At 38.6% G+C, this 24630-nt stretch overlaps 1 protein-coding gene across 5 annotated transcripts in view; it reads right to left on the bottom strand.

Moving 5' to 3' along the window:
• The window catches only part of LOC121959524 (protein unc-13 homolog B-like), a 72275-nt gene that overhangs the window by 46877 nt on the left and 768 nt on the right, over positions 1-24630 (bottom strand). For 3 of the 5 annotated variants that reach the window (XM_042508871.1, XM_042508870.1, XM_042508874.1), the window contains exons 2-9: positions 16439-16468; positions 9049-9148; positions 6500-6617; positions 5034-5157; positions 3273-3346; positions 2898-2955; positions 2483-2512; positions 898-1111 (exon numbers count right to left, since the gene is read on the bottom strand). In XM_042508871.1, coding sequence (XP_042364805.1) covers positions 898-1111; positions 2483-2512; positions 2898-2955; positions 3273-3346; positions 5034-5157; positions 6500-6617; positions 9049-9148; positions 16439-16468 — 748 coding nt within the window. The remainder of the gene's footprint in view (positions 1-897; positions 1112-2482; positions 2513-2897; positions 2956-3272; positions 3347-5033; positions 5158-6499; positions 6618-9048; positions 9149-16438; positions 16469-24630) is intronic. The other 2 variants (XM_042508875.1, XM_042508872.1) reach the window with 1 other exon arrangement.

Below are 24630 nucleotides of genomic sequence, written 5' to 3' on the forward strand. Positions count from 1 at the left end.
GGATCAACGTCCTATCAGTCCACACAGGCAGATTTGCAGCAGTCTCACTGGTACACATGTATTCCATGACAATCCACGATTGCACAAAAGTAGACTCCATGCACTGAGACCATTTGTTTTATTGACCAAAAGTGGCCTCAAAACAACTGTGTAGTGTTACAATATGTTATAACAATATATTATTATTTCTATAGCATTGGTATTGGGGGTCGTCTTTTCATCTAATATTGTATTTTTTTTCAATGTAAATATATAATTTTAGTCACCACACACACATTTGGCAATCTCAACTGCATTCTACAACTTCAGTCATAAAAAAACAAATAGTCTGATAAGCCTCCTACTGTGGAAGTTAGTGGACAATAATAATAATAGGAATTAAAAACTAGAGAAAGCCTAAATCCACTCCAGCACTTAGGCTGCGAGGACAGGGTGAGAGGGAACCTATTCTGCCTCTAGAGCACAAATCCCTCCTGGTCTACTGAAGCAGCCGAATAAACCAAATACTGGGGCACAGCAGATTCTTGGTCTGGCAAACTATCTAAAAGAAAAAAAAAATAAGAAGCCTGATAAACTTACTGCTTCTGCCACTGTAAATGTTTAAGTGGATATCTATGGCTATATATCTTATAGAAAGATTTATAGAAAGAAATTAAGAGACACTGTGAGTGAGGAAACTGTGATTGTTAGTAGAAGTCGTGAGAAAACATGGCTGTTTGTCTTGACAGTAAATTGCCGAGATAAAGATTGGCTTGACATCCAACCATGGTGAAATTTGTGTTTAACAAAGATGCCATTGCTTGTATTTTTGCATTGGCTGTCTCCTTTCAAAGTTTCATCTGGAGTGACTGAGTGAGTGGAGGTGTGTTCATGTGAGTCAGTGGATACTCTGTCTACCTGGTTCCTCTCTGGTCCCTGTAGTCCAGATCAAAACTGTGGACAGAATCTGTGCAGGAGTCTGGGTGATGCTGCTGCCGAGGCCCCATGGGATACTGGTGCATGGAGGAGTTTGGCTGAGCCGTTGTATGATAACGTGGAGGCAGACTGTTGCTCGTCTCACTGCGGTAGTCGCTATCCCGGTCATCTACAGCACTGTCCTGGTCATCCAGAGCTGCAACAGGTAATAGAGTGAGCTGAATAAATGAATTGTTCCTGACACATCAGTATATTTCGTGTTGAGGCAAGTATTTTTTTTTTGCTGCTGGCTTAGAATTAACTCATGTCAAAACTGAAGATGCATCCGTGTTCACATTTTACTCATGTGGAGAAAACTGTTAAGAGCTGAAGAAAAAACAAACGGTGGGTCAATATATGCCAGGTTAATAGGGAGGTTGAGAGGGCAATGGTCATGCACTTTTAAAATCCTATTTCTTAACACATGCAAGCTCTCCTGCTAAAGGGAAGACACTGCCCTATTATTAATCTGTATTGTCTTGTAGATACTGTCGACATCAACAATGCATAAAGAGAAATACAATTTACAGATGCAGCTACAGTTGTGACTAATTTGCAACTAATTACTACTTTTGTCTTGTTAAAAGGAAGACGGGCACAAAAAATGAGCAGAATAATTAAATGCAAATGCAACAGTTACACCTTCTTATACAAACGCAAGAACAACTTCACAGAAGTTTGATGTGTCCTGAATAGTTCTGACTTGCATTGAGTTACTGCCTCAGTTGGGGAGAGGGTATAGAAATTTAATCAGCATCTGTATACACATTAGTTTTAACAGTTGGTCTGTGTTTATAATGTGAAACTTCAAAAATTAAAATAACAGACCAGTGTTGATCATAAGAGCATCGACACAAACTACTTTTTGAAAGTGACCTTACCATCCCCGATACCAGTACCCAAAAAGACCTTTGGAAAACAAACTTTTAAGAGCTACCCTTGAGTTTGGTGTCTGCTGGAGGGGACAGCTGAGTTTATCTTTTCAAAGAGATAAAGTGAGAGGGTGAAAGATAAGATGACTCTGTTGATATTTCTTCGGAGGACAATGTATTGTCAAATGTGATGTAACTGCAATTTTCACCCCTTTTGATTTGATAAGGGTCCCTGCTGTTTGTCAGACTTTCATTCATTTCATTTTATCTCAATATCACTATTACATTCTAACAAAGTCTTTATAAAAAGATGCATGGAGTACAATTTCATAGAGAGTTGTCCTGACTTTTGTTTTTCTTAGATGTGTGCTAAACCAGTAATTTAGGATAAAGTACACATGGGTAATGGCAATTAAATGACATCAGCATAGAGCATAGAAAGATGACAAACAGCAAGAGTAGGGAAGGAAAGTACAAAGGCCAAAAAGTTTAAGGAAAACATTGCGGAAAATCAAGTGTTGGAGTGAAATTTGGAAAATAAAATGCATGGAAGCTTTATAGATCACATGTTATTGGGGAATGTGGGGCAACAGGACATGCAGAGGGCACTGAGGACTGGCCAGGGGGAGAATTTCATCAAAGTGTGCTTTACATACTCAGTGGGTCAGCCCATCCGAAATAGTTGCCTGGTGAAAGTGCAGATGTTACAAGTGAGAGGTACAGTCAGTGGAGGCAGGGGTTAAAACAAAAAAATAAATAAAAAAATAGTATCCCTGTGTTGTTACAGTGGTAGGATTAGGGAACTATCAGTGGCTCTCAGAGTGGAAAACAAACTGTCAAGAATATTTAGCATGCATATGAATCCTCAGTTAAGTTTTTAAAATATCAACAGGCTGTAGCTGAAATGAATCTTTCATCTTCAACTCTGATTAAGAGGATCCAACTACATTAGGCAGTACGTCAGGGTCAAAGAAATTATATGAGGGGAAATAATATCGAAGCCTGAAAGCTAGAAGAATGGAGAACTGGCTCCATCTAGAGGCAGAGAGCAGTATGGTCAGGCACACTCACAGCACTGGGAAGCCGCAAATGGCAGTGGGCGACTCTGAACATCATCCTGAAGAGGGTACTACAGAAGAGACAAAGAGAAAAACAGCAGGCATCAAGTATGTTTTCCATGTTGTCATAGTGCTTTTATTCACCAGAAATTCACTGGCACGACTCCATCAACATTTACAACAAAAATAAATATAGCAGCTCTGCGTCATGACCACAAGAAGTGGTAAACAGGAACATACAAGCACGCCCTTTATAACAAAGAAACTTTTTTCCTTATCTGTTTACATAACAGTGAATCGCAAACACTCAAACCAACAGGACATTGAATATGCTTATCATTTCAACACACACAGATGCATTGTAAAATCTTGTTAAATTGTACTTTACCTCATCATCGATTCTCATGGTATTGATGCGCTCCAGTTTGCCTGTCCAGTACTGTGCCTCATCATCTGGGATGTCTGGTACATAATTGTGCATAGAATAAGGAAACACACATATGAACCTGTGTTTGGAGTTGGATTATTTGAACATCTTGCTCCCTCTGATTTCAAGCTTTCGCCAAGATGCCATCATACTACATTTATGTTTAATTTCTCATGTGCCTCTTAGCAATGAGGAGATGAAAACAGATAGTTACCGTAGTAATGGCCACAAACTACTAAATGAATATTCATCCCCCAAATGACTATTTGTATATCAATAAGTCATCTCATGTTGTCACCCCTTGTCCCTTTAAAGTTAACCACTTCCATATATAAAAAATAATAATATCAAAAATAAGAAATAAGGTGCCATATCAGGCACTCTGACCATTCCCACCTTTAAGGGGCAACAATGGTGCTGCTCTGTAGACACATGCACATTAAAGGCTGCACTCACAAAGGCCAGGGCTTCAAAGCCGCACCGACCCACAGCTGTAATGAACAGCTCTGTTGGGTCTGGTGGTCATGATGGCCTCCTGCAACCTTTAAAGATCTCTTCTTAAAACAGAGACAGAAGCTCGCTCCCACTCAGTGAACTGGCACCCTGCTTTAACTTTGATGCCTTTTGATCACAAGGCTTGAGCCTGATATGATGTGTCAGTAACAGAGATACTATAGATAAAACTGTGGTCAAAGACAGTGAGCAGGAGGAGCAAAGGGCACATTTCACCCTCCAATCTTACGGAGCACTTTGTTAACAGGTGAGAAAAATAAAATTAAATAATGGGCTCATATGCAAGCTGTTTTAACATAATAGCTATATGATAATACTAATAGCTATACTGGATATATAACACAGTTATCTGTAATATCTGTAATTTTAACTAGGAGATATCCCATAATGGAAATCTAGAATGTAATTACAAATAGGAGTGGACATGAAGTCTCTTACAGTTGTGTTAGCTTCATGTTAGCAAAATATTTAAAAGCACTTGTAATGGTTTCTTAATCCTGTTGGCCACAATGGAACAATCTGGCAAAGACCAAATTGTATTAACTGAACTTAAGTTAATAAAGGAAGATCTTCCAGTGACGAGTCACTGCCCTCAATTTAAGCAAGACAGAAACTCAGAATCCCCAGTGGAGCCAGAGAGACAAAGATGAATATCTAAGAGTGTCCTTTTTCTAGCCACTAGCTCTTCAGTGTAAGTGTCCTTCTTTGCATCATGCAGTAAAATAATACTATTTTGTTGTGATTTAACTTCAAACAGGGAAAAAAAAAAGTGACATGCTTTACTCATGCATGTCATTCATATGGCTTATATTTCAGTTGAGAAATCAGTGCAGGGTATGCTTGTATAAGACAACGGGACACCAGGTTACAAGACATCAGCAATTTGTTAGACAGTGCCCAGGGCTGGATGGTTTCTCCTGTGTAGCCTCAGAAACAGACTGCTGACATTTCAGCAGGAAACACGTGTAGCCTTTGTAACTCAGTGGCTCAAGCTTTGATTTGCCCTGCGGTAACCACAATCACTATTGTACTCTGTTGTCAGAGCAGGTACTTGAGAGATGACAGCAAAAGGGAAATGTCTTACATAAGTAGCTGAGCTTAAGTGTGGTTCATTCATTCTAGATTTACCTCATTCTGGAAGTGTTAAACTACCTGAATAAGTAATACACTGTAAGTGAAAAATAGGGATTGTCAACACTGATATCTCACCAAAAGGCAGCTCGAAGCGAGTGTCCAGCAGGACTCGATGAGGCGTTGGGTTCTTGGTGCCATATATCTCATCAGCCTTCATCAGGACCTCTGCATCCAGAAAGAGCCACTCACCTGAACCCTCCTGCAATTACATATGAGTGTAAATCACAAGTTTCATTACAACGCGATCTTCTATCAGTTCTTTGGACAACAAAAGGATTTTTGCTGATATCAAAAAGTCTGCCACAATATGATACTATTCAAGGGCCTGTGATTGATATGAGACAATATCATCCTCATTGTCTTTTTCTTCACTGCTTACCACTGTCTGTCTAGCGCCAGGCCTTGGGTTCTACACCCCAGTTATATATGTGTGTTAGTATATAGCTTGGTACACAATTGTACCTTCTTTGCATCTATTCATTTATCTAGTCTATGTCATTATCATTAGCAAGACTAACATGTTTCAGGTATTATTTTTGAGAATTTGTATAATGTTCATGCTAATTAACACTAAAGCCCCAATATACCTCAGTGTATATGCAGATAAAAGAAAATACTAAAGGGAAATATGAAGTGATAAATGTGTTGGTGAAGATTCTATGTCATCCAAGTCATGGTAATTCTAAATGCTATATCGTAGGCAAGTGAACTTGCTCGAGTTTCTTAAAAACGAGGCACCTCTCACCTGACCGACTTTTTCAGTTCTCACACAAGAACAACTTAAAGAAGCCCCTCGGATGAGAGGTGAAATATCTTCAATAAACTCAGCAGGGCCTGCTGCCTATGATATCGCACTTAGAATGAACAATGAGAAACATAGTATTGTCAGTAAGGAAGAGCAAAAAGAATCCCTTTTTCCAGTCATGGATGGATTCTAGTCACTTTTTTCCCAAAATAAAAGCTGTTTCGAACCAATATGTTTGCCAATTACATCCTTTGTCCCAAGTGATGTCATACCTCCCGGTCATAGATAGCTCGCTACTAAAATGAACATCTTGTCAATGTGGTCTATCAACACCCTATGTTGCACGTTAAACACTGCAACAACAAATTTGGCTTGAGATCGCCTATCATTATATATTGGTCATGAAACAGGGCTAGTTGAAAACAGCTGGCATTAAATTTGATGTCTGATAAGTTTTTTTTTGTTTTTTTTTTACTGTGTAGTTAGAGTTAGACCCTTGGACATTCTTTGCCTGGGTAGATTTTTATGTAGAGTGGACACAGGCGCTATTTGGTGCACACTCATTGGGCCTCATTCATGTTTTTTTTATTTATTTTATGAAAATGGAACACTGCAAAGCAAATAATTTACACCACACCTGCCGTGCATGGATGCATTTTCGCACCTCATTTTCACATCAGATTAGTGAGAAATGGCCTTCAGTACAAAGTGTTTTCAGAAAAAATCTGTCTTACTGTATGTTTTTTTTTTTTCTTTTTCTAGACAATGTGACTGGTGTGTAGGTGTATTTTCTAACCTCCTCTGATTGTTGGATACTCTTTAGAGGAATCCAGGCTGTCCCCACCATGGTGTCCCAGATGAGGCCTTTGTTCCACACCTCAACAATGAGGCCGAGGTCCAGCCGGTTAATCTCACTAGGGAAAAAAAAGGTGGTATTCAGGTATCAAGTAATGTCAAGCTTCCATATCAACCCCTTTCTGATGAACAGCGTGGGAAATGTCAGTGGAGGAAAGAATGAAACAATGACCGTGTACTTTTCGGCTTTGTTATCAGAACAAAGAAAAGGAGAAAACTTTCCAAAATGTCATTCAATTCACTCTCACTGAACGAGACATGTCTCCATAATTACTGCCAGGCCCTAGCACTGGCTGAAAACAAAGGCTACTTCCTCTTTTTGTGGTGTATTAGCTGTCATAATCCATTAAAGCCTTGTTTTGTTATTCAATGTGCTATTCAAAGGGCTCAGAAACAGCTTGATGACAGCAATAAAATGGCGATCCATTTTGAAAAGAGCCGTGTGACAAGGGCATTTGCATATTCTCATCTGTGGCAGTTTACAACTATCGACAGGCCAAACAAAAGAAAGATGAGAGAAAAGATAATCAAAGAGAGTAGCTAATTGAGACAAGTGCAGGGGAGGGAGCTGAGTATCCAGGGTTTCCAGGTGCAGAGACATAGGCCCTCTGAATCGTGCTCATTCAAAATGCCACAGAAATAACACATCGAGCGAGGAATTCAAATCAAACTGACCTCATTTTAACTGAAAGATTTCTGTTTAGGATGCCATTTAGATTCTGTAATCCACTTCTGTAGATTTTTTTATTTTATCATTGTGTATCGTCCATGCCTCATCTATTAAAACAAATAAAACAAGACAGCAAATCAACTTTTATTTGAAATCTCGTAAATTCCAGTGCTTAAGCAACTATCTCTCAGCAATCCACGAGGAGCATAATGTGAAAACAAGAAAAAGGATCATGTTTTTTTTTGATTGTTTGATTTTTTTTTGTTTTTCACATTTTTTTCATGACCAGAATTACACCCTCACAGCTGTTTTCCTTCAATTTGCATTTAAAGTTTGCAGTCATGTCTTTCAAAATATGGATGCTTTACACACATTTTTCCCTCAGCAGCACTACAGTTTCAAGGTGGGCATCCAAATTTAGTTTAAACACTTTGGTATTGGACCAAATTGGCATTGAGAAATTGCCAGAAAAGTGTTTCTGCCGAAGATTATTATGCCACAGTGAAGGTGAACATTTAAACAGAAAATGTCATCACTTGTCATCACTTTATCCTATTAGACATCTGTGTGAAATTTTGTCATAATTAGCATATGAATTCTTGAGTTACTGCCAAAACCATGTTTTGTGAGGTCAAAGTGACCTTGACCTTCAACTACAAATGCTAATCAGTTAATTGTTGAGTCCATGTGGATGTCTGTGCCAAATGTGAAAAAAAATCCCTCAAGTTTTTCTTGAGACATTGCCTTCAGAAGAATGCAATGGACAAGGTCAGTGACCTTAGCCTTTCAACACAAAATTCTAAACAGCTTATCCTTAACTTAAGGTGGACATTTGTGCCAAATTTGGAGGAATTCCTTGAAGGTGTTCCTGAGATATTGCAGTCATGAGAATGGGGCGTACCACGACGTACAACGAATAAACATAATGCCTATTCAGCCAAGGCTATTCCCAGTGCAGAGGCATAAAAAGGTTCAAACTACTGCTGCAGTTACCATTAAATGATTTAACAAATACATTTTGTTGTAACAAGTGGTGCCGAGCATTCGCTGGAATTGCCAATGAATGATTATGTTTTATGTTGAATCACACCTCGCTGACAAATTATTAATGGACTGTGGAAGGATGAAGGTCTGGAAAAACAAACACTGTTGCAATGACGGAGTTCACAAAAGACAAACAATGACACATGTGACAGCGTGCTGGCTCTCTCGTCACCATAGATACCTTTCACAGGGAAAGTAGGATGAGGAAATTAAACCAATGAATTACAAGGAGGAAATGAACAGCAGCTGTTTGACTGGATACTTGTGCAGCTTGAAAAACAGACAGCTTTCCTGTAGCTCTAAGCAACTAATAGGAACTAGGGTGAGGAAACTTAAAAATACATGAAAATAGCTCTCAAGCCTTTTTCACTACTACTTTAATACTGTATGTCCAGAGGGACGCACCATGTACCATGCATGTAGATAAACAGTAAAGCAAGTCTCGTGAAGCCCACTCCATCAAGGCAGTGAAATTTTACCATATAACTAAAAACTGTGCTCTCAGCGGAGAAAGATACCCACTGGGAATGACTGCTGTGCCAATAGAGGACACAGTTCATGAAGATACCAAGCTGAAAATGCTGACAGTTTTAGTTTACAGTCTAAAATACTGCAGTAGTCAGAGTTTGCATTGAAGAGTTTGGTATAGTCTGTGCAGCCTTCGCTTCATCTACAATGAATTTGACATTTATTGCAGTTGGTGATGTATGTGATTAAAGTTGAATTGGTCCAATAAATCTTGCAGCATGATCCCGCTGTGTCTGTGTTTCACTTACAACATGAAATCCTGCTCCCAGCAGGGCTGATCTCCCCGCACTGTGATAGTCGTGCTTTTGACATTCTGCACCTTCAGCGTCACGTAGGTGTTGAACTTGTCTGAAACAAAGGAAAAGGGAGATTACACTGTAGGTTAAATTATAGACGGGAAAAATACACCGAGAACATACAAAGGGACTATATTATGGGGCAAATCATATATGACTATCAGAAAAAAAATACAAGTAAATGAATAGTCGACAAAACACAAATTATTGATAATGTACAACATCATTTAGTGGGCATGACTGAGCCGTAATACATATTTTCAAGTAAACTAACTGGGCCACTTCAACTTTGGTTTTGTGTGGTAAAAAAAGACAACATGTGAGAGTGAAAGCAGACAAGTATCCTCCCCCCAACTACGCCAAGCCAGGCCAGGCCAGGGCAGCAAACCGACCCTGTTAATCTCCACAGAGAGCCAACCCCATGCAGCAGATCTTACTACAGGATCTAACTGCCCGCTTTTCTCTCCTGCATATGAAAAACAGCTTTTTTAAAATTTTTTTATTCTATTCTTTATAACTGCCCACTAAACAAACAGTATGTAACAGAGGATGAAGGTCTGTTGATAATGTAATAGAGTGGAAGTCACTCCTGACCTGTGACTGCCTCAGAAAAGGTCTCTGTCAGCCCTGATACCATCAAGACTAAAACTGAAATTCAGTTAGGTCAAAGGTTAAGGCAGTCTTTATAAACAAAGCATAAATATGACAGCTGGTTATTTTAATAGTAAAGGCTGGAACCCTGTTGGCTTTAGAAACTGGCAGTTGAGACATGGAGTCAAGTGCCAATCTGTCTGCCTGTGCAGATAACTTTCACACCAAGTGATCTCCCCTCGGCCAGTAGTGCCGGTCAGCAGAGCCACAACAACCGTCTGCACCAGCTGTCAGCGCTGGGCGGGGTGAGGGCTGAGGGAGGTGGAGAGGGATTAGACAGCTCGTGACACAGCCACCACTTTTCATTTCCCACAGTGGGGCCGTCAACACGTGCCTGCTGATGTGCTCAGTTTCGCTCTGGTAAATACCAGCCCTGCACCACTAGTGGTGCTCCCTGTGACTCCCCCATTCTAGCGGCATAAATGTGACCCCCTACCTAGACACAAGTGCAGCTGGAGGAGCTGGAGGAACAACTGAAATGCTGATCTTAAGTATGGGTTGTAGGACTGACTGGTATGAGCAATATAGAACCCATTTTATGTAATTTCATACTCTAATATCAATGTATGTCATGATTTATTACATTACCAAGAATTTCAATTGTTCAATTGTTGTTGTTTTTTTTACTCATCCACTGTATTTAATATCCGGCAGATCAAGATACTTTATCACACTGCAGTACTGCTCACTGATTTGCAACATTGGTCGTGATGGCCAAATACATCCAGAGATATTAAAGCAACACATACTGTGGTATTAGTAAAGTAAAATGCATTTTTGCTAGAACTTTAATATTTAAAGCATTTCTGTATAAACAGCACAGGCACACTGCTCATCCATGTGTGAGAAGGTTCATGCAAAGGTGTTTAAAATATCATGGTTTTAGTCAAAATGCATTTATTTGGGAAGTAGTGAGCACATAACTGGATAAATTAGACTTAAATTACACTGCATGAGTTGTGTGAGAGTATGTTACAGATGTTTTGATGTAGATTTGCTGTTGTCCACCATGGACCACTATGACTTCCATTCATCAGAAATTTTGGACTGTGGATGGGATGAAAATAAAGGTGTGTGTGTGTCTTTTCATTGCTTAATTTATCAGACCAAGTGCAAAACCCTAAAATACTTACTTTAATGTTATGTAAGACCAAAAAGTGGCAAATCCTAACAATTGAAAAGCTAGAACTAGATAATGTTTAGTTGTTTTGCCAAATTAGTAATTTTAAAATTTTCTGGTGATATGCTAATAAATAAAGAAAATCAGTTCAGCTATATAATATTATATAATAATATTTTCATTAAATATACAAGATATGTTGATATCAATGCCCTTTTTTTAAAGCTGAAAGTACTGTCATACCAAAAGGGCAAACCCTGAGAGTAAGTCTCCATGCACAAACAGTAAAATAGGCTAATCACATGCACACACTCAAACACACTCCACTGTTTGGTCTATGGGAAATAAAAGCAAAGCATCAGCTGTTCCTTTGTAGACTGATCACCTGACCGACACTAAACAAAGATTTTCCTGGTTACCCCGGCAACATATTGAAACATTTACACTGCAAATAGCCTTTAACATAGCAGCCAGATAAGTAAACACAACTCTTGACACAATAAGACGAAACAGTTGACACAGGTGGATTCGTAAAAATTCCACTGACACACAACATTAAGATTAAACTAGTACCCAAAACATAAAGCTGTGCTGAGAAGCCCCAAGTCACCCACCTGACACAACACTTTCTGAAATGACTGTCTATCCCACAAGCTCTAAGAGTGAAAGGAGGCAGACCTTGTTAGTGTCTCAAGAGGACAGTAGGACAAAACACAGGCATTATGTCAAAAGGAGCCTGGGGGATGCTCAAGCCTTTACCTAATTAGATAGTCCATGCCTTGTGCCACATTTGGGCTGGCTCCCATGAGTAGAGGAGATGAGATAAGGAAAGAGGATGTATGGATTAGAAAAGAGCCACTTAGTGGCTGTGGGACCTTTACAGTTGGTGCTGTCCACAATACGACTGATACAATCTACACTGTTGAGGAGAAGGCAGCAAATAACTGCTTGGAAAAACAGAAAGTATACACTAGCGTACTAAAGCCTGACCCATACTGGATTTGCAAGGCCAATACCAATGTTGACTTCTTTTTTTTTGTTGTTGTTGTTTTTCCAATGTCATAAAAAAATCACCTTGACATGTAGCAGAAACAAAAACATTTTTGGGAATGATCCTTCAAATTTAACTTCATGAAGCATTGCTATTTGTGTTATTATTAAAGGGTAAGTAGCGGTTACCATAAAACAAACAAACAAAAAAGCATATCCTGGAAAATGCGTGTGAATGCTGAGAGGTCAAATAAATGGCAATGCCTTGCTGAAAATGAGGAATCTTAAAGCATAAATACACTGCACTGCACTGCTGAAACTTCTGGAATTTGAAATGCAAAAACTTGAACCGTTGCAGGCCAAAGTGTAATAAAAGAATATGAAATGAAACCTATAGCTTTAAGCAGATTTTTAGATTTGCTGCTTTGGGTTGCAATGTATAAAAAAAAAAAAAATAAATAAAAAAGCTTAATATTTTTGAAAGGAAAGTATAAATGATAGAAAATAGTTGGATATAATCATATATGTTCTTAAAGAGCTGAATATTTTGCGTTTTGAATGATTTTTATAGCCGAAAGTATGCTGATGTAGTTATTGACCGAAAAACGCATGGAAGAACAAAAAAAAAAGATTTGGAACACAAAAGTGTGAATGGTGAACCAGCATTCATACAATAATAGTAGCATTGTAGCATAATAGTAGCAAGCTATGCTGTGCATGCTGCCTATACATTTGCAATTTCTGGCTCTAAAATTCCTTTTTTTTTAACCAATGTATTCATCCTTTTTTTCAATATAAATGATAATGTTATAGCAACTGATAACGTCAGCTCTAGTGATATCCTGGAAAAGTCCAAGGCACATACACACACAAGTTAAAACCAGATAAATCAAGCCTATACCTAACCTAACCTGAGGATAAAATCTAGTTTTGTCAGACTTTCCTCACAGTGAGGAGAATCAATTCTAATTCACGTTAAAATGCATGACAACACACACATATCTGTGTGTACATATGCTCGTTCTCTCTCTCCATTACACACACTGAGCAAACACACATATAAACAGTGACATAGTACAAGCACATCAGTCAGCGTGTTGTAAATAGGAGGCATCATTTGAGGTGAACTGTGGGATGATGCAGGCTACTTATCCTGTTCAAGTACTAACTTCCTGTGAACCGCCCACTCACCCATGAGCCCATAGTCAAGCATCTTCATCCATTATTGATTGATGATGAATTTTTTTCAATAAATTAGTCAAGGAAATGCAGGCGGTTGGAAAGTTGACATTTCAAATTCAGACCATTCATCAATATTGCATGCAACAGAAGACACAAACCTATTGGAGGACTTTTCTACCATTGTTGGGACCATCTCAGGACAAGTCTGTCCAACTTCAGTATACAAAGTGCTATTCTATTTACTTTTTTTAATAAAAACAAAGCAGCTGTTGAGTAAGAAATGTCTTCACTGATTAAAGTGCAAAATAATTGAGGATTGCTGTTTGTGTAAAATAATTGACAATTATTATTTAGAATATGTTTTTTTATTAACACAATAAAGTCTAAATTCTGACAGACAGAAAATATGTGCAGGTGTTTAGCCAGAGACTGAACACACACACATACACACACACACTGCCCTTACCAATCCTCAGTATTCTGTAGCAATCAGTGGAAAGTCAGACAGCTTGCTACGGGCCCATCCAAGGGCACCTTTAGTTCTACAGATATAGTTTTCACCAGAAAACAACTTATTACAAAAGTGTTCCAAAGTAAAGCCTTAAAGTTCTCCATCTGAAGGTGTGGTGAAAGCACAGAGCAAACACACATCCCAGACCAGCCTTATGTAAACTTTGAGGGCTCTTCCAATAAATCACACGTCGCCGTATGAAGAGCAAGTTATGGTTATCATGAGCAGAGAGGAATAATAACCATATCATGTTCAATAATTCATTCCTTAAACCTCAATAAACAGACAAAGGGACAGTCCCTTACAGAGTATGTTCCTTGTTTGTATGCAGAAGGATTTGCAGCTTTCATGCACAATTGATAGTTTTTGCAAAATAGCCAAATATAGTAATCTGTCACCTCCAAACTTCCTGTGTTTTGAAAATAAAAGTAAAAATAAAGAAGTGAGGGAAAAATAAACCTGGGCGGAGTGACAAAGTGCTCAAAACTGCTTTTTTTGCAAGTTCTTGCTACAACAGGTTTCTCCTGGACCACATTTTGTCATGATAACACATACGAACAGACTCCTAAGGTGAAAACAATACCAGCCATCTGGTAATAAAAATGGCCATCTGTGCAGGTGACAAATGGGATAAAATTTGTACAATAATGGAAAAACTAGTCGATTATTCTCATATTATAATAATATAAATCATATGCAGGTTCATATCCAATATCCCTAACACACTTTTTCGTAATGCCAAACACTGTCTTCATAATTTCCGTCGCTCCACTTTCTTTACTCAGAGGATAGTTCATCAGCCTGTTGCTGCCTCAGGTGTTCCTCACAATGTGTTGTGTTTGAAAGATTTTTGCTTGGGGATATTTCCTTGAAAGACCTGATTAAGCAAGTCACTACTATTAGGGCTGTAATATCAAAATCACAATATCAATATGTACTATATGGATGATTGGAGTGATGTAGAAGTTTGTAAATTTGCAAAAAACAAACAAAAAAAAAAAAATGATGTTCAATGCCATGGGCCAAGAGAGAAGAATCTCTTTACACGCTAATAAAAAAATCACATTTCTTTTTAACCAAATACCGTGATATCAATAATTTGATTATATTGTAGGGTTGACTGTAGGTGTTTTCATAAAATATTTAGGCTACAAAATGAAATTAACTACTTGTAAAGGGAAATTATAGATCAGGAAAAATACATAATTTTACTGTAATGCAATACTCTAATATCACAATATCAATCTGATACCTATATATTGCCCAGCCTTCACACATGCACAACAAATACCTTAAGATCTAATTTTGTTTTTATTTAATAACAATTTACTTGTGATCATATCTTCATGAAACCACATGTAAGTGTATATACAAAAATAATAAATCATTACATGTGTCTAAAAAAGCTTGTTCTTACATGAGAATGCTACATTCTGCAAAATTCACGTCCAAATTTCCACATCGGAAATTAAATTTTATAGCAGATTCTGCTTATGTCTGCACTGAGTAAAACAACCATAAGCTGACATCACCAATTGACCATGGTGTAAGCGTGCCGGCATAAAGTCATTGGCAATCTCTGAAAAATGGCCTCTAATAAAAAAAGCACTGCAACAAGGCAGCCCCAGAGAGGCCCCTCATACAGACAGTGCTTACTTCATTTCACTCTACTTTAGCACATGTAAAACAAAGACATATTTGCCCTATTTTGTATATATGAACAAAACCTTTAGTATTCTAAATCTCATGCAGGACTCCCCTCAATTAATTTTTCATTGTACTCTAGCTAAAAAAAGGTGACTGATGTTTACATTTTGCCTCGGGGAGACTACAGGCTTAACTGAATTTCCCTGGTGTTTACTCTGGGACAGGTGTCACATGTGGTGTGGCCCAGGAGAGGGAGGGGAGGGCAGAGACAGACAGAGAACCAATACCTGCAACAGAGCTGCTTCTGACACAATGTAGACAATTTTTCACCAAAGGTGAAGCTACTCAAAAAATACACACTGAACAAATACAGAGACCTGCTGAGTAATTAACTTTGGCAATTATCCCCTGCAAACACTGGGTCAGTCTGGGACTCAGACTGAGAGTAAAATGTCACTAACAGATCCAAAGCCATGGTGACTTGCTGCCTGCTCTTTACAGAAACGTCACAGGGCTTAAAGGAAGGCGTTAGGCTGAACACTAGAAGGATTTGCTCAGGTGGAGAGCGAGGGGATTTGGACTTAGCAGCCAATGATCCAAGCTCACCTGTGCACAGCTTGGCATGGAAGGACACTGGATTACATAACACAAAATCGACCCTTGCTTTCAGTGACTTGCCAGGATTTGACGATTAACCTACATGAGCGAATGAGTGTGGCATATTTCCAAAAGCAATAAAGCTAACTAGGTGAGCTATATAAAGGGTCAGCTTTACATATTGCAAATGCTAGGTAAACTTTCCTAAAGCTCAGTATTTATTTATTTATTTATTAATTTATTAATTGAGAATGGATTTTGTACAGTTTAAAATACAAATGTTACCATTTGATGGGTTACCATTTGGGTTGTACAACAAGCAAGTACATAGAAAAAAACACATAAACACAAGATAAATAATAAGCACCATAGCAAAAGATATAAAGTTATATAAAGAAGGGTGAGTATTATGTCATTGAACATAAAGTATGTTTTAAAACATTAACAACCCAACAGGGCCCAGAGAACATGCTCCAAACACAAAGGAAAATGAGAACATGTTCTGCAGCTTTACAGCCTCAGTTCTCCAAACTCAATGAGGACTGCTTGTGTTAAAAATGTGAAACATTTGGACAATTGAAGAGTGTGCCACCAGACTTGACAAATGTGAAAAGGGACAGGTTTGTGAATGCAGAAGTACTCACCTGGAGGTCCTTGGAGCTTGGCTTTTTTTACTGTAACACAAAACAGAAAAGAAAATAGCGATTAGTCTAATTGGAAAACAGAATTAGGTCAGCTACTGAAAGAAAAAAACAAAAAACAATCAATTTGTTGAGTACACTCATGAAAACAAAGTCACAAATGTCCAGGCATGAGTAATGGAAAATGAACAGGATCTCATGTTATTGAAGCCTGACAAATTCATTGATATGCAGACAAGGCGTGAGCCGATGACTTGTGACTCCTGAATCACACAAACACGTCAATGGCCTCATGATGATGCTGTCAGCAAAAACAAGAACACTCTGTATGGAGCTTGTTCAAAACAGATGAGCAATGTGTTTTGGTGGGCAACGTTTTTGCCTAATTTGAATGTCTAATTGGGTGGCTTCATGGTCATCATTTATTTCATTGTCATGTAAATTGCATCCTTTCCATTTTTCCATTATATTTTAACCTTTACTCCTCCATATTAATTGTCATTGAAGAACTTATCTTAAAGCTAAGATTACAAAAAATAATATTTGCTGAATCTATATCACTTGAGACGGTACATGAGACAGATACATCTGTCAAAAAAAGTGATGTTCCTTCTCTAAGTGCATTTTCAAGAATCCACCAAGGCTGAAGGAAAACAACCAATCAGAGCCGAGGACTCCCTAACACATTTGTCTATCATTGTTTGTGATTAGGGATGGGATTCAAGAACTGATTCCAATTGAGAATCAGTTCCAAATTGGAACTGGAATCGAAATAGCACGCCACATTGCAAAATAATAATGTCTTACTCATGTGTCTATGCTTCTGGAAACTTGCAACAAGAAAGTCCAAAATGTTGCTTCATTTCACGAAGAAAAGTGGAAACAGTGATGCTTGTAATGTCTGTAAAATGATCATTTCAAGTAAGGGTGAAAACACTAGCAATATGCTGAAACACCTTTCTACAAAACATGAGCTTAAGTTCCTGGAATGATATTCTACGCACGAGTGTCACTGCTTTCCATCCAAGCAGGACACCTGTTACCAAGGGTAAATATTGCATTGTCATAATATTAGCACCACACAGACAGGCTTAGAACATTTTATCTTTGATTAAGAAAACAATTGTAAGAGAGGAGCTTTTATGCACCTGAGTCACTTGCATGGCTATTTTTCCTACTGTGTTTCTCCTCTGTGTTTAGGCTCAAATGTAATAAAACATTTGCTCTGATGCTGAAAATCTGTGAAAACACCCCCCCCCCCCCATACACATACACACACACACACACACACACACACACACAGGTACAAAAAGGGATATTTAAACCAAATATATTTGTGATTAGGATCTAGATATGATATTGAGTAAGACATTTTAAAAACATACAAGTGAAAAAATAATATACCAAAGACTGATGCCCTCATATCAGAGCTGACAAATACATTTTATTTGATTACGAAATACCAACTTTAATATTATCAAGAAGCATAAGCCCGGACAGCTGTATCACAAAACACAACAGCTGGTAAACAACACACACAAAAATAAATAAATAAATAAATAAAAAAACAATGGCAAAAGTGGGCCAGGGCAGATGAATATTAATACGACAAAAAATCCATTTCTGTCAAAAAGCGTCAAAAAATTATTTAAAAGGGGAGAAATACTCTCTGGCATACTTTGATTTATTTTTAGATCTGGCATCTTTAGCCCTTTGATGCATCTATACAATAACGTTTATGGGATTGTGAAGCGCTTTGGAGGGGATTAATTGTGATTGCTGTGGCAGGGTTATGTGTTCAGGCATATAAACTACTAAAGCTTTGGAGCCCGAGATGGCAGATGGGCAGGACGGGATGATAGACGCACAAATGAAGCTTTCATATTTTCATGTAACAGTCCTTGTCTTCTCTCTGCGCACATTAAAACAACTATGCAGGAGGGAGAAGTATTTATTTGTTTTCCATTGTGTCTGAAACATCACTCGTTATTATATAAATTAAACCAAGACATGCAACAGTGATTCCCCAAGGCTACAATTCTGGGCTCAAAAATGAAAGGATTTTTGCAGTGCTGTCTTTTAGGAAAACAATGGGAACTCTGTTATCACAAAGGAAGAAAAAAGGAAAACCTAACTCATCATTTGTTCCAAAGTGTTTCCTGTCTTGCACATACCTCCCTGGGAAGCGGAAAGGGAGTAGTGGAAATGTGGAGAGATACCAGCAGTGTGAATTTTTTCTGGCTTTCCACTAAAGCTTTTCAGCCATGTGTCCCACTCTTTGTCACTGGGGCAAATGAGCTGGCACAGTGGCCTTATGTCCTAAACTGCATGATGTTATTTAGGGCTGTGGCACACAGAGCAGAGGGTAATAAACCAGGGAGCTATTGTGGTGGAAACTGATGCTTATCATTTTCTTTAGAGGCCATTTAGCTCACTATTTGGCAGGGCTAGTTGCACATTTACCGCATCAACCTACAGCTTTTTCTTTATTCATTTTCCCGGTATTCTTATTCTTTTCTGAACATGCCTACAAATTCTTAATCTAAAATAAATTTAAGCAATTGCATGTTTTGGTTACAGTTGACTGTGGGGCACTCCTTGGTAGTTCAGTTGTAGATGTGCAGTGAATTGCATCAAGCCATAGATAGCCTTAGAGCTCTTCAAACAAACAAACAAAAAAAAGCTAAGCAAAGATTTTAGAAAAACACAATTAAACTTTTATGTAAGTACATATTTGAGTTTAGAATAATTACATTTTATGTTGCCTAACATGTTATATAACAACATTTCCCATTTTTCCTTCCAAGTTGGACAATTTGAGCTCAAAGGCCTTTTCCATTGAGGACATTTTGACATGTCACTGAAGGAAAAGCACATGATTGAAGAGTAGCTTTTTTCAAACTAGACCCTATTTTCCTATGTGTCTGTGTCTAAGAGACTAATGGGAACAACATATTATTATAATAGTTCAGTATTGACCAAGAGGGCTGCAGCCAGTAGCTGCATAACAGGCTAGAGTGTAATCAAGTCAATCTATATCCACTAAAAGTGCTCCTTTTTGCCACTGCCAGGCTCAGATTAGTAACCAAGGTGTCTGGCAGCATTATGGAAAATATCCTTCAGAGATAGACCTTTTTGTTAAAGAGTAAGAGTAAGTGGAAGATCAGGCAGAAAGCAGGAAAATAGGAGCAGGAAGTGACACCGGGATCTACTCCTGTTGCGAGCAGTGGTGTACTTCCACTTGGCACTGGCAGTTGGATCTGATCAGGTGGGGCCAGTGCAAGAGGGGAGAGAGAGAGAGAGAGAGGGAGAGAGAGCAACAGATGGCCAGGGGATTACTCCCACAATCTCTAAGCGCTGTCTCTGCCTCTTTCTCTCATAATTCCACTACTCTGCTGCTCGCTACACTCTACCACTCTGTCTGCAGTCCTGTCGATTTCAGTACTGCAGGGCCTCTGTCTCGTCTTTTATTGAATCATTTTCTTGTAAAAAACTCCTCACAGACTCAGTCAGCTGCAGAGTTAGTCAAATAAGGAGGCTCTGAACAAACAGCGCCGATGCAGTTGTGATAATTAATCCATGGCTTGAACACTTGAAGGACTGGAGAGTGTGCTGTGAACTGCTACATCATTGTTTTCACTCAGGGTGTAAAACTAATTTGACCGTATGTCGACATGAGAATCAGCATTTAAGAGGTGTGCTGATGCATGAAACAAGCTTAACATCCTGTGTGGGCACTGTTCAGCCAGCAGTAAGACCCAAGGACCAATGTAGGAAGCATGGAACCAGTCTACCCACACCAAGCAACATCTGATTTGATACTTCTGTCTGTACATCCAGTGCATTACTTACAAAGACTTCGCTTGGCAAACATTTACCTGCCATTTAGGAAATCTCATTGCTGTTATTGCTTAAATGTCCCCAATCCTACTGTAACACTCACTTCCAACTCATCAAATACCAATGCTTGGTCAGTGGCCCTCGGCATCAGACGCACCGAGGCACCCTTCAGCAACAGAATAAGACCTACCGGGCTGTGGACATAGTGCAAAGAACAATAAAGTCTGTGTAGGGTGAGAGGGGAGGTGAATGGGTCAAACAATCTGCACTTTCACCTGAGAGACTGCTGTTTGTGTCCCGTGTGAAACCAAAAGTCAAGTTGTTTTAATAGTAACATAGTGTGATAGCCATGGTTGGAAATTGGCACTAGCCAAATGATGGTAAATTATACAATCGGCTGCTAGTTTTCTTCACTTACCAGCAAAAAAAATAAGTACATAAATGTTAATTTCCCAAAGTGGTGCTAGTCTCTGATGTACACTGCATGACATATGTGATAGAAGCTGTGATGTTACTGTTACTTTTGTTGCCTCAACCTAAGGACATAAATCTGACTTGATAAATTTAACAAGCAGAATCTGTACATTTCCTGTAAATACTGAAGTTTATTTTGAAATGGAACAATGCATGGAACAAGTGTAAATTGACATGCCATCCCAAAGGGTCTAAAAACTGATGCTCGAGGGGTACCAAGGGCATTATAGTCTGATGTGTAGGGCCACTGACCAAGCATTGGTATTTGAAAATTTGGGAGGAAGAATGTGTTTTCAGTCAAACGTTGCATCCAAATATTCCAGTGACGACCTAAAGGGTATTTTCAAGCTACCCTAATCAAGGGACTGCATGACACACCTGGATATGGACAATAAATAAACTACTGACATCAACTCAGTCCTCAACAACTTCCCTCAAAAACTTGCGGGACAGCAGATGAGACCGTCAGACCAAGACCAATCGTTACCACAAAGGCTGCCATTCTGTGTATGAGCCCTCTCCTTCTGTGCTCTGTCTGTAATCTGTAGCAGCTACAACTCTCTAGTGACAGAAAACACCAGGTATTCAGTCACTACAGGGATCACGTGTCTGAATCTGTGCAACTCCAATTCTGCTGCATCATGGGGTCCATGTGAGCGTCCAGTCAGCCCTGTCCTGATCCACAGCAGGAGTCTCCCTCACATTTCCACTTATCTGTTGTGCAAAGACATCGCCATGGAGATGAAGCATCTCAACTCCCAATAAATAAGCAACATTGTCAAGCTGCGCAATCAGGGGATGAGTCACAACATCAGCTAATCACACAATCCCTTCCCCTGCACCCTTTTCTCTGTTATCTTTTGTCTGCATAACTCCTACCACCCTACATTTGCTTTAACAGTAATCAATAAATGGTCAGTGTTCAAGCTCACTATTGAAAGGTCCCATTTAGTACAATAACTCTAGATTGCCAGAGCCACTGGGTTGAACTTTCCTCAGTAAGTGAAACCAAACAGACTTGCCTCTTTGTGACCTTTTCTCTGCCGGGTGCCTTTTTCTTTCCCAGCTTGGTGTATTGATGCCTGAATCCCTTCATTGTTTTCAGGTTTTACAGGCAAATACTTTGTTTTTTTTCTTTCTTTCTTTTTAAAGGGAGCACAAAGATCAAAACTAACTTCCTTTGGAATTTCATGTTTCAACACATTCAAAAGTTGATGGCACGGATCTCTGCATTTTTCCTTTTGTGACAAGATAGTGAATTTCAGAGGAGATCTGAAACTGCCCATCTTTAATGGAATATCTGCAGTGATTTTTTGTGCCACATATATATGGGCTAATGTGCTGTCAATATTAATATAAAATTCAAATAGTTATACCAAGGTTTTCAGGAGCATTTTAGAGTGAAGGCACCACACCTATAGACTAAAAAATGGACATAGCCCCAATTGCACTATTGATTTACTATTTTTGGACAGTTAATTTGTAATGCCGTTGGAATATATGTAAGTGCTGTTCAGTTATTAAGAGCTCCGCACTCCCAGGGCACAGAGTGTACTCTGGGTACAGACGAAGCAGTAGATCTGCCGAGTTCAGTGAAACCATTTAGGATTTCATACAAAAATAGAACATTCTATTTGTTTCACAAACAACAGCACTCTCATGTCTTTTTTCTCTACAGTACTTCACATAAAATCAGCAGTGTGTCAGAAAATGTGCGACCTGCATTCCAGTGCTGGATGTAAAAGTTTGCTTTCACTCTCTTCTGCATCAGCTGCTCCTCTGATCAAATCCACTGATCTGATCAGCTCTGATCAAACCAACCACAAACTGACTGACTGATAAATTCTCCACTCTGCAACTTAACCTTAATAACATGCTGCTGGAAACTGCTGCGCTGGTTGCTGCTTGAGCACGCATGTTTATGAAATACAATATTAGGCGCATTAAGCATTAGCAAAAATGGCCTGTAGCATCACATCATAAAGTGAGGGCCATGCATTTAATGACTGAGGCAATTGTTCATACAGTTGTCTTGTAACTAAAGTCAGGACCTATCTGATTCGACTCAGCAGGCGATTGGTTGATCGATTATCACATTGTGTGTTTGATTCACAGTAATCAATCAAAGCAGCATGTCGCAGAGTTAGCAAAAAGTGGAAAAAGAAAACACCCACCCCAATCATTGACATTCAGCTGCTGGTGTGTTCTCTCCATGTCTGTATTTCTTGTGTGACAGTCATTACTCAGTTTCATGGAGAACATTTACACAGGCATTAAAGAAAGTCAAGATCATAGCAGACGGTGTTTGCTTGAGTGTGTAAACACTCATGAGAGGAGGTATCTGAAGGAGGTGTGTATGAAGCCTGAAGTCCTGACTCTATGTTCAATCAAAAATTCAAATTCAAAAGATGAGGGGGGCAGAATACTGTCAGGTACTCACTCATGCACACCAGGCACACAATTCATAATTGGAATAACAGGAACTACCTTTAGCCACAATATGGAGCTTTCAGCTCCTAAATGACAATAATTACACAAATCAGGATCAGACAGGGAATACAAAGCCTCAGTCTGCCAAACACTGGTTAGCCAGAAATGTTCAGGACTGGGAGTGTACTATTTATTCCTGACAAAACAGTGACTTATGTCTGGCTTGTGGCTGCACTTTTTGATCCAAATGGCCGATGATATTTCACATTTCATTTTTCAAAAGGATGCCTTAAATTAAACACAAAGCCTCCTATGAGACAGATGGTAATCAAACCACAACAAGAAAGGGAATAGATCTGAGATTGGACTAACAGCACTGTTATTCATATAAGAGCCTTTTTTATAATAGGGCACTAAACGTGTGTGTGTGTGTGTGTGTGTGTGTGTGTGTGTGTGTGTGTGTGTTGCAACATTTTAATGTTATTTATGTATTTACTTACTTACAGTCAGTTTATTCTGTTCATCACATGAAATACAACCAGACATATATCTGTTGCACATACTTAAAGTAACTACACAAAAAAATAATCCAGCAATCTATACTTCTATTTCTTCCCAAATAATAGATATCACATACAAAAACATAAATATTTTTAACTGGCATCTTTAGGATGGTCACCTCTGAAAAACGTTTTCTACAAGTCACACTGTGAGATACTAAGATACAGTGTATTAAAAAGGAAAAGATGAAAAGGAAAGACAAAGAAAAAAAGATTAACACTCACTTTTTAATTAGCAGAAATAGCATTTCATGGCAAACTTTATATGAGGCATGTTTGAAAAAATGACATTACATGAAGTGTAGGAGGGGTTTGCTCCATCATTACAGATGTGCTTACATGTGTGCTTTAAAGGAAAGAAGCCTTCAGCTCTGTTTTGAGCCTTTGCCCCTCCCCTATCCAAATTGCTGGTCATTGGTCTTGTTGCCACAGAATAGGATATTACATAATGTGCTTTGCAGCTGTAAAGGATGCTAGAGCAGAAAGGACTCTCCAACTTCTTTTTGATGTTCACACACTCCAGCCTGATTTACTTTATTGCTGAGTTTGCCTAGAAATGTATCAATGTAAAGGAAAAGCTACACAAACTGTCAATTTTGACCCTTTTTAAACCATATAATACACACTTTTTCCCCAATATGGACGACTGATAAAAAAATGTTGTCTATTTAGACATCAAACTGGTTCTTTTATTATCATAAACTGCACTCATCACTAAAATTAATTTGAAATCCCTGTCAGAGGTAGAGTAAAATTTAATTTTACTAACATTAACATTACATTAACATTTTTATAGCCTGTAATATGAAGAACATTAATGTATATAGCACAATCCATGTATTTAATGCAGCACAAAGGAGATAATAATAATAACATTCATGATTAAACAAT

This window comes from Plectropomus leopardus, chromosome 20, assembly GCF_008729295.1.
Source record: "Plectropomus leopardus isolate mb chromosome 20, YSFRI_Pleo_2.0, whole genome shotgun sequence".
Lineage (NCBI taxonomy): Eukaryota > Metazoa > Chordata > Actinopteri > Perciformes > Serranidae > Plectropomus > Plectropomus leopardus.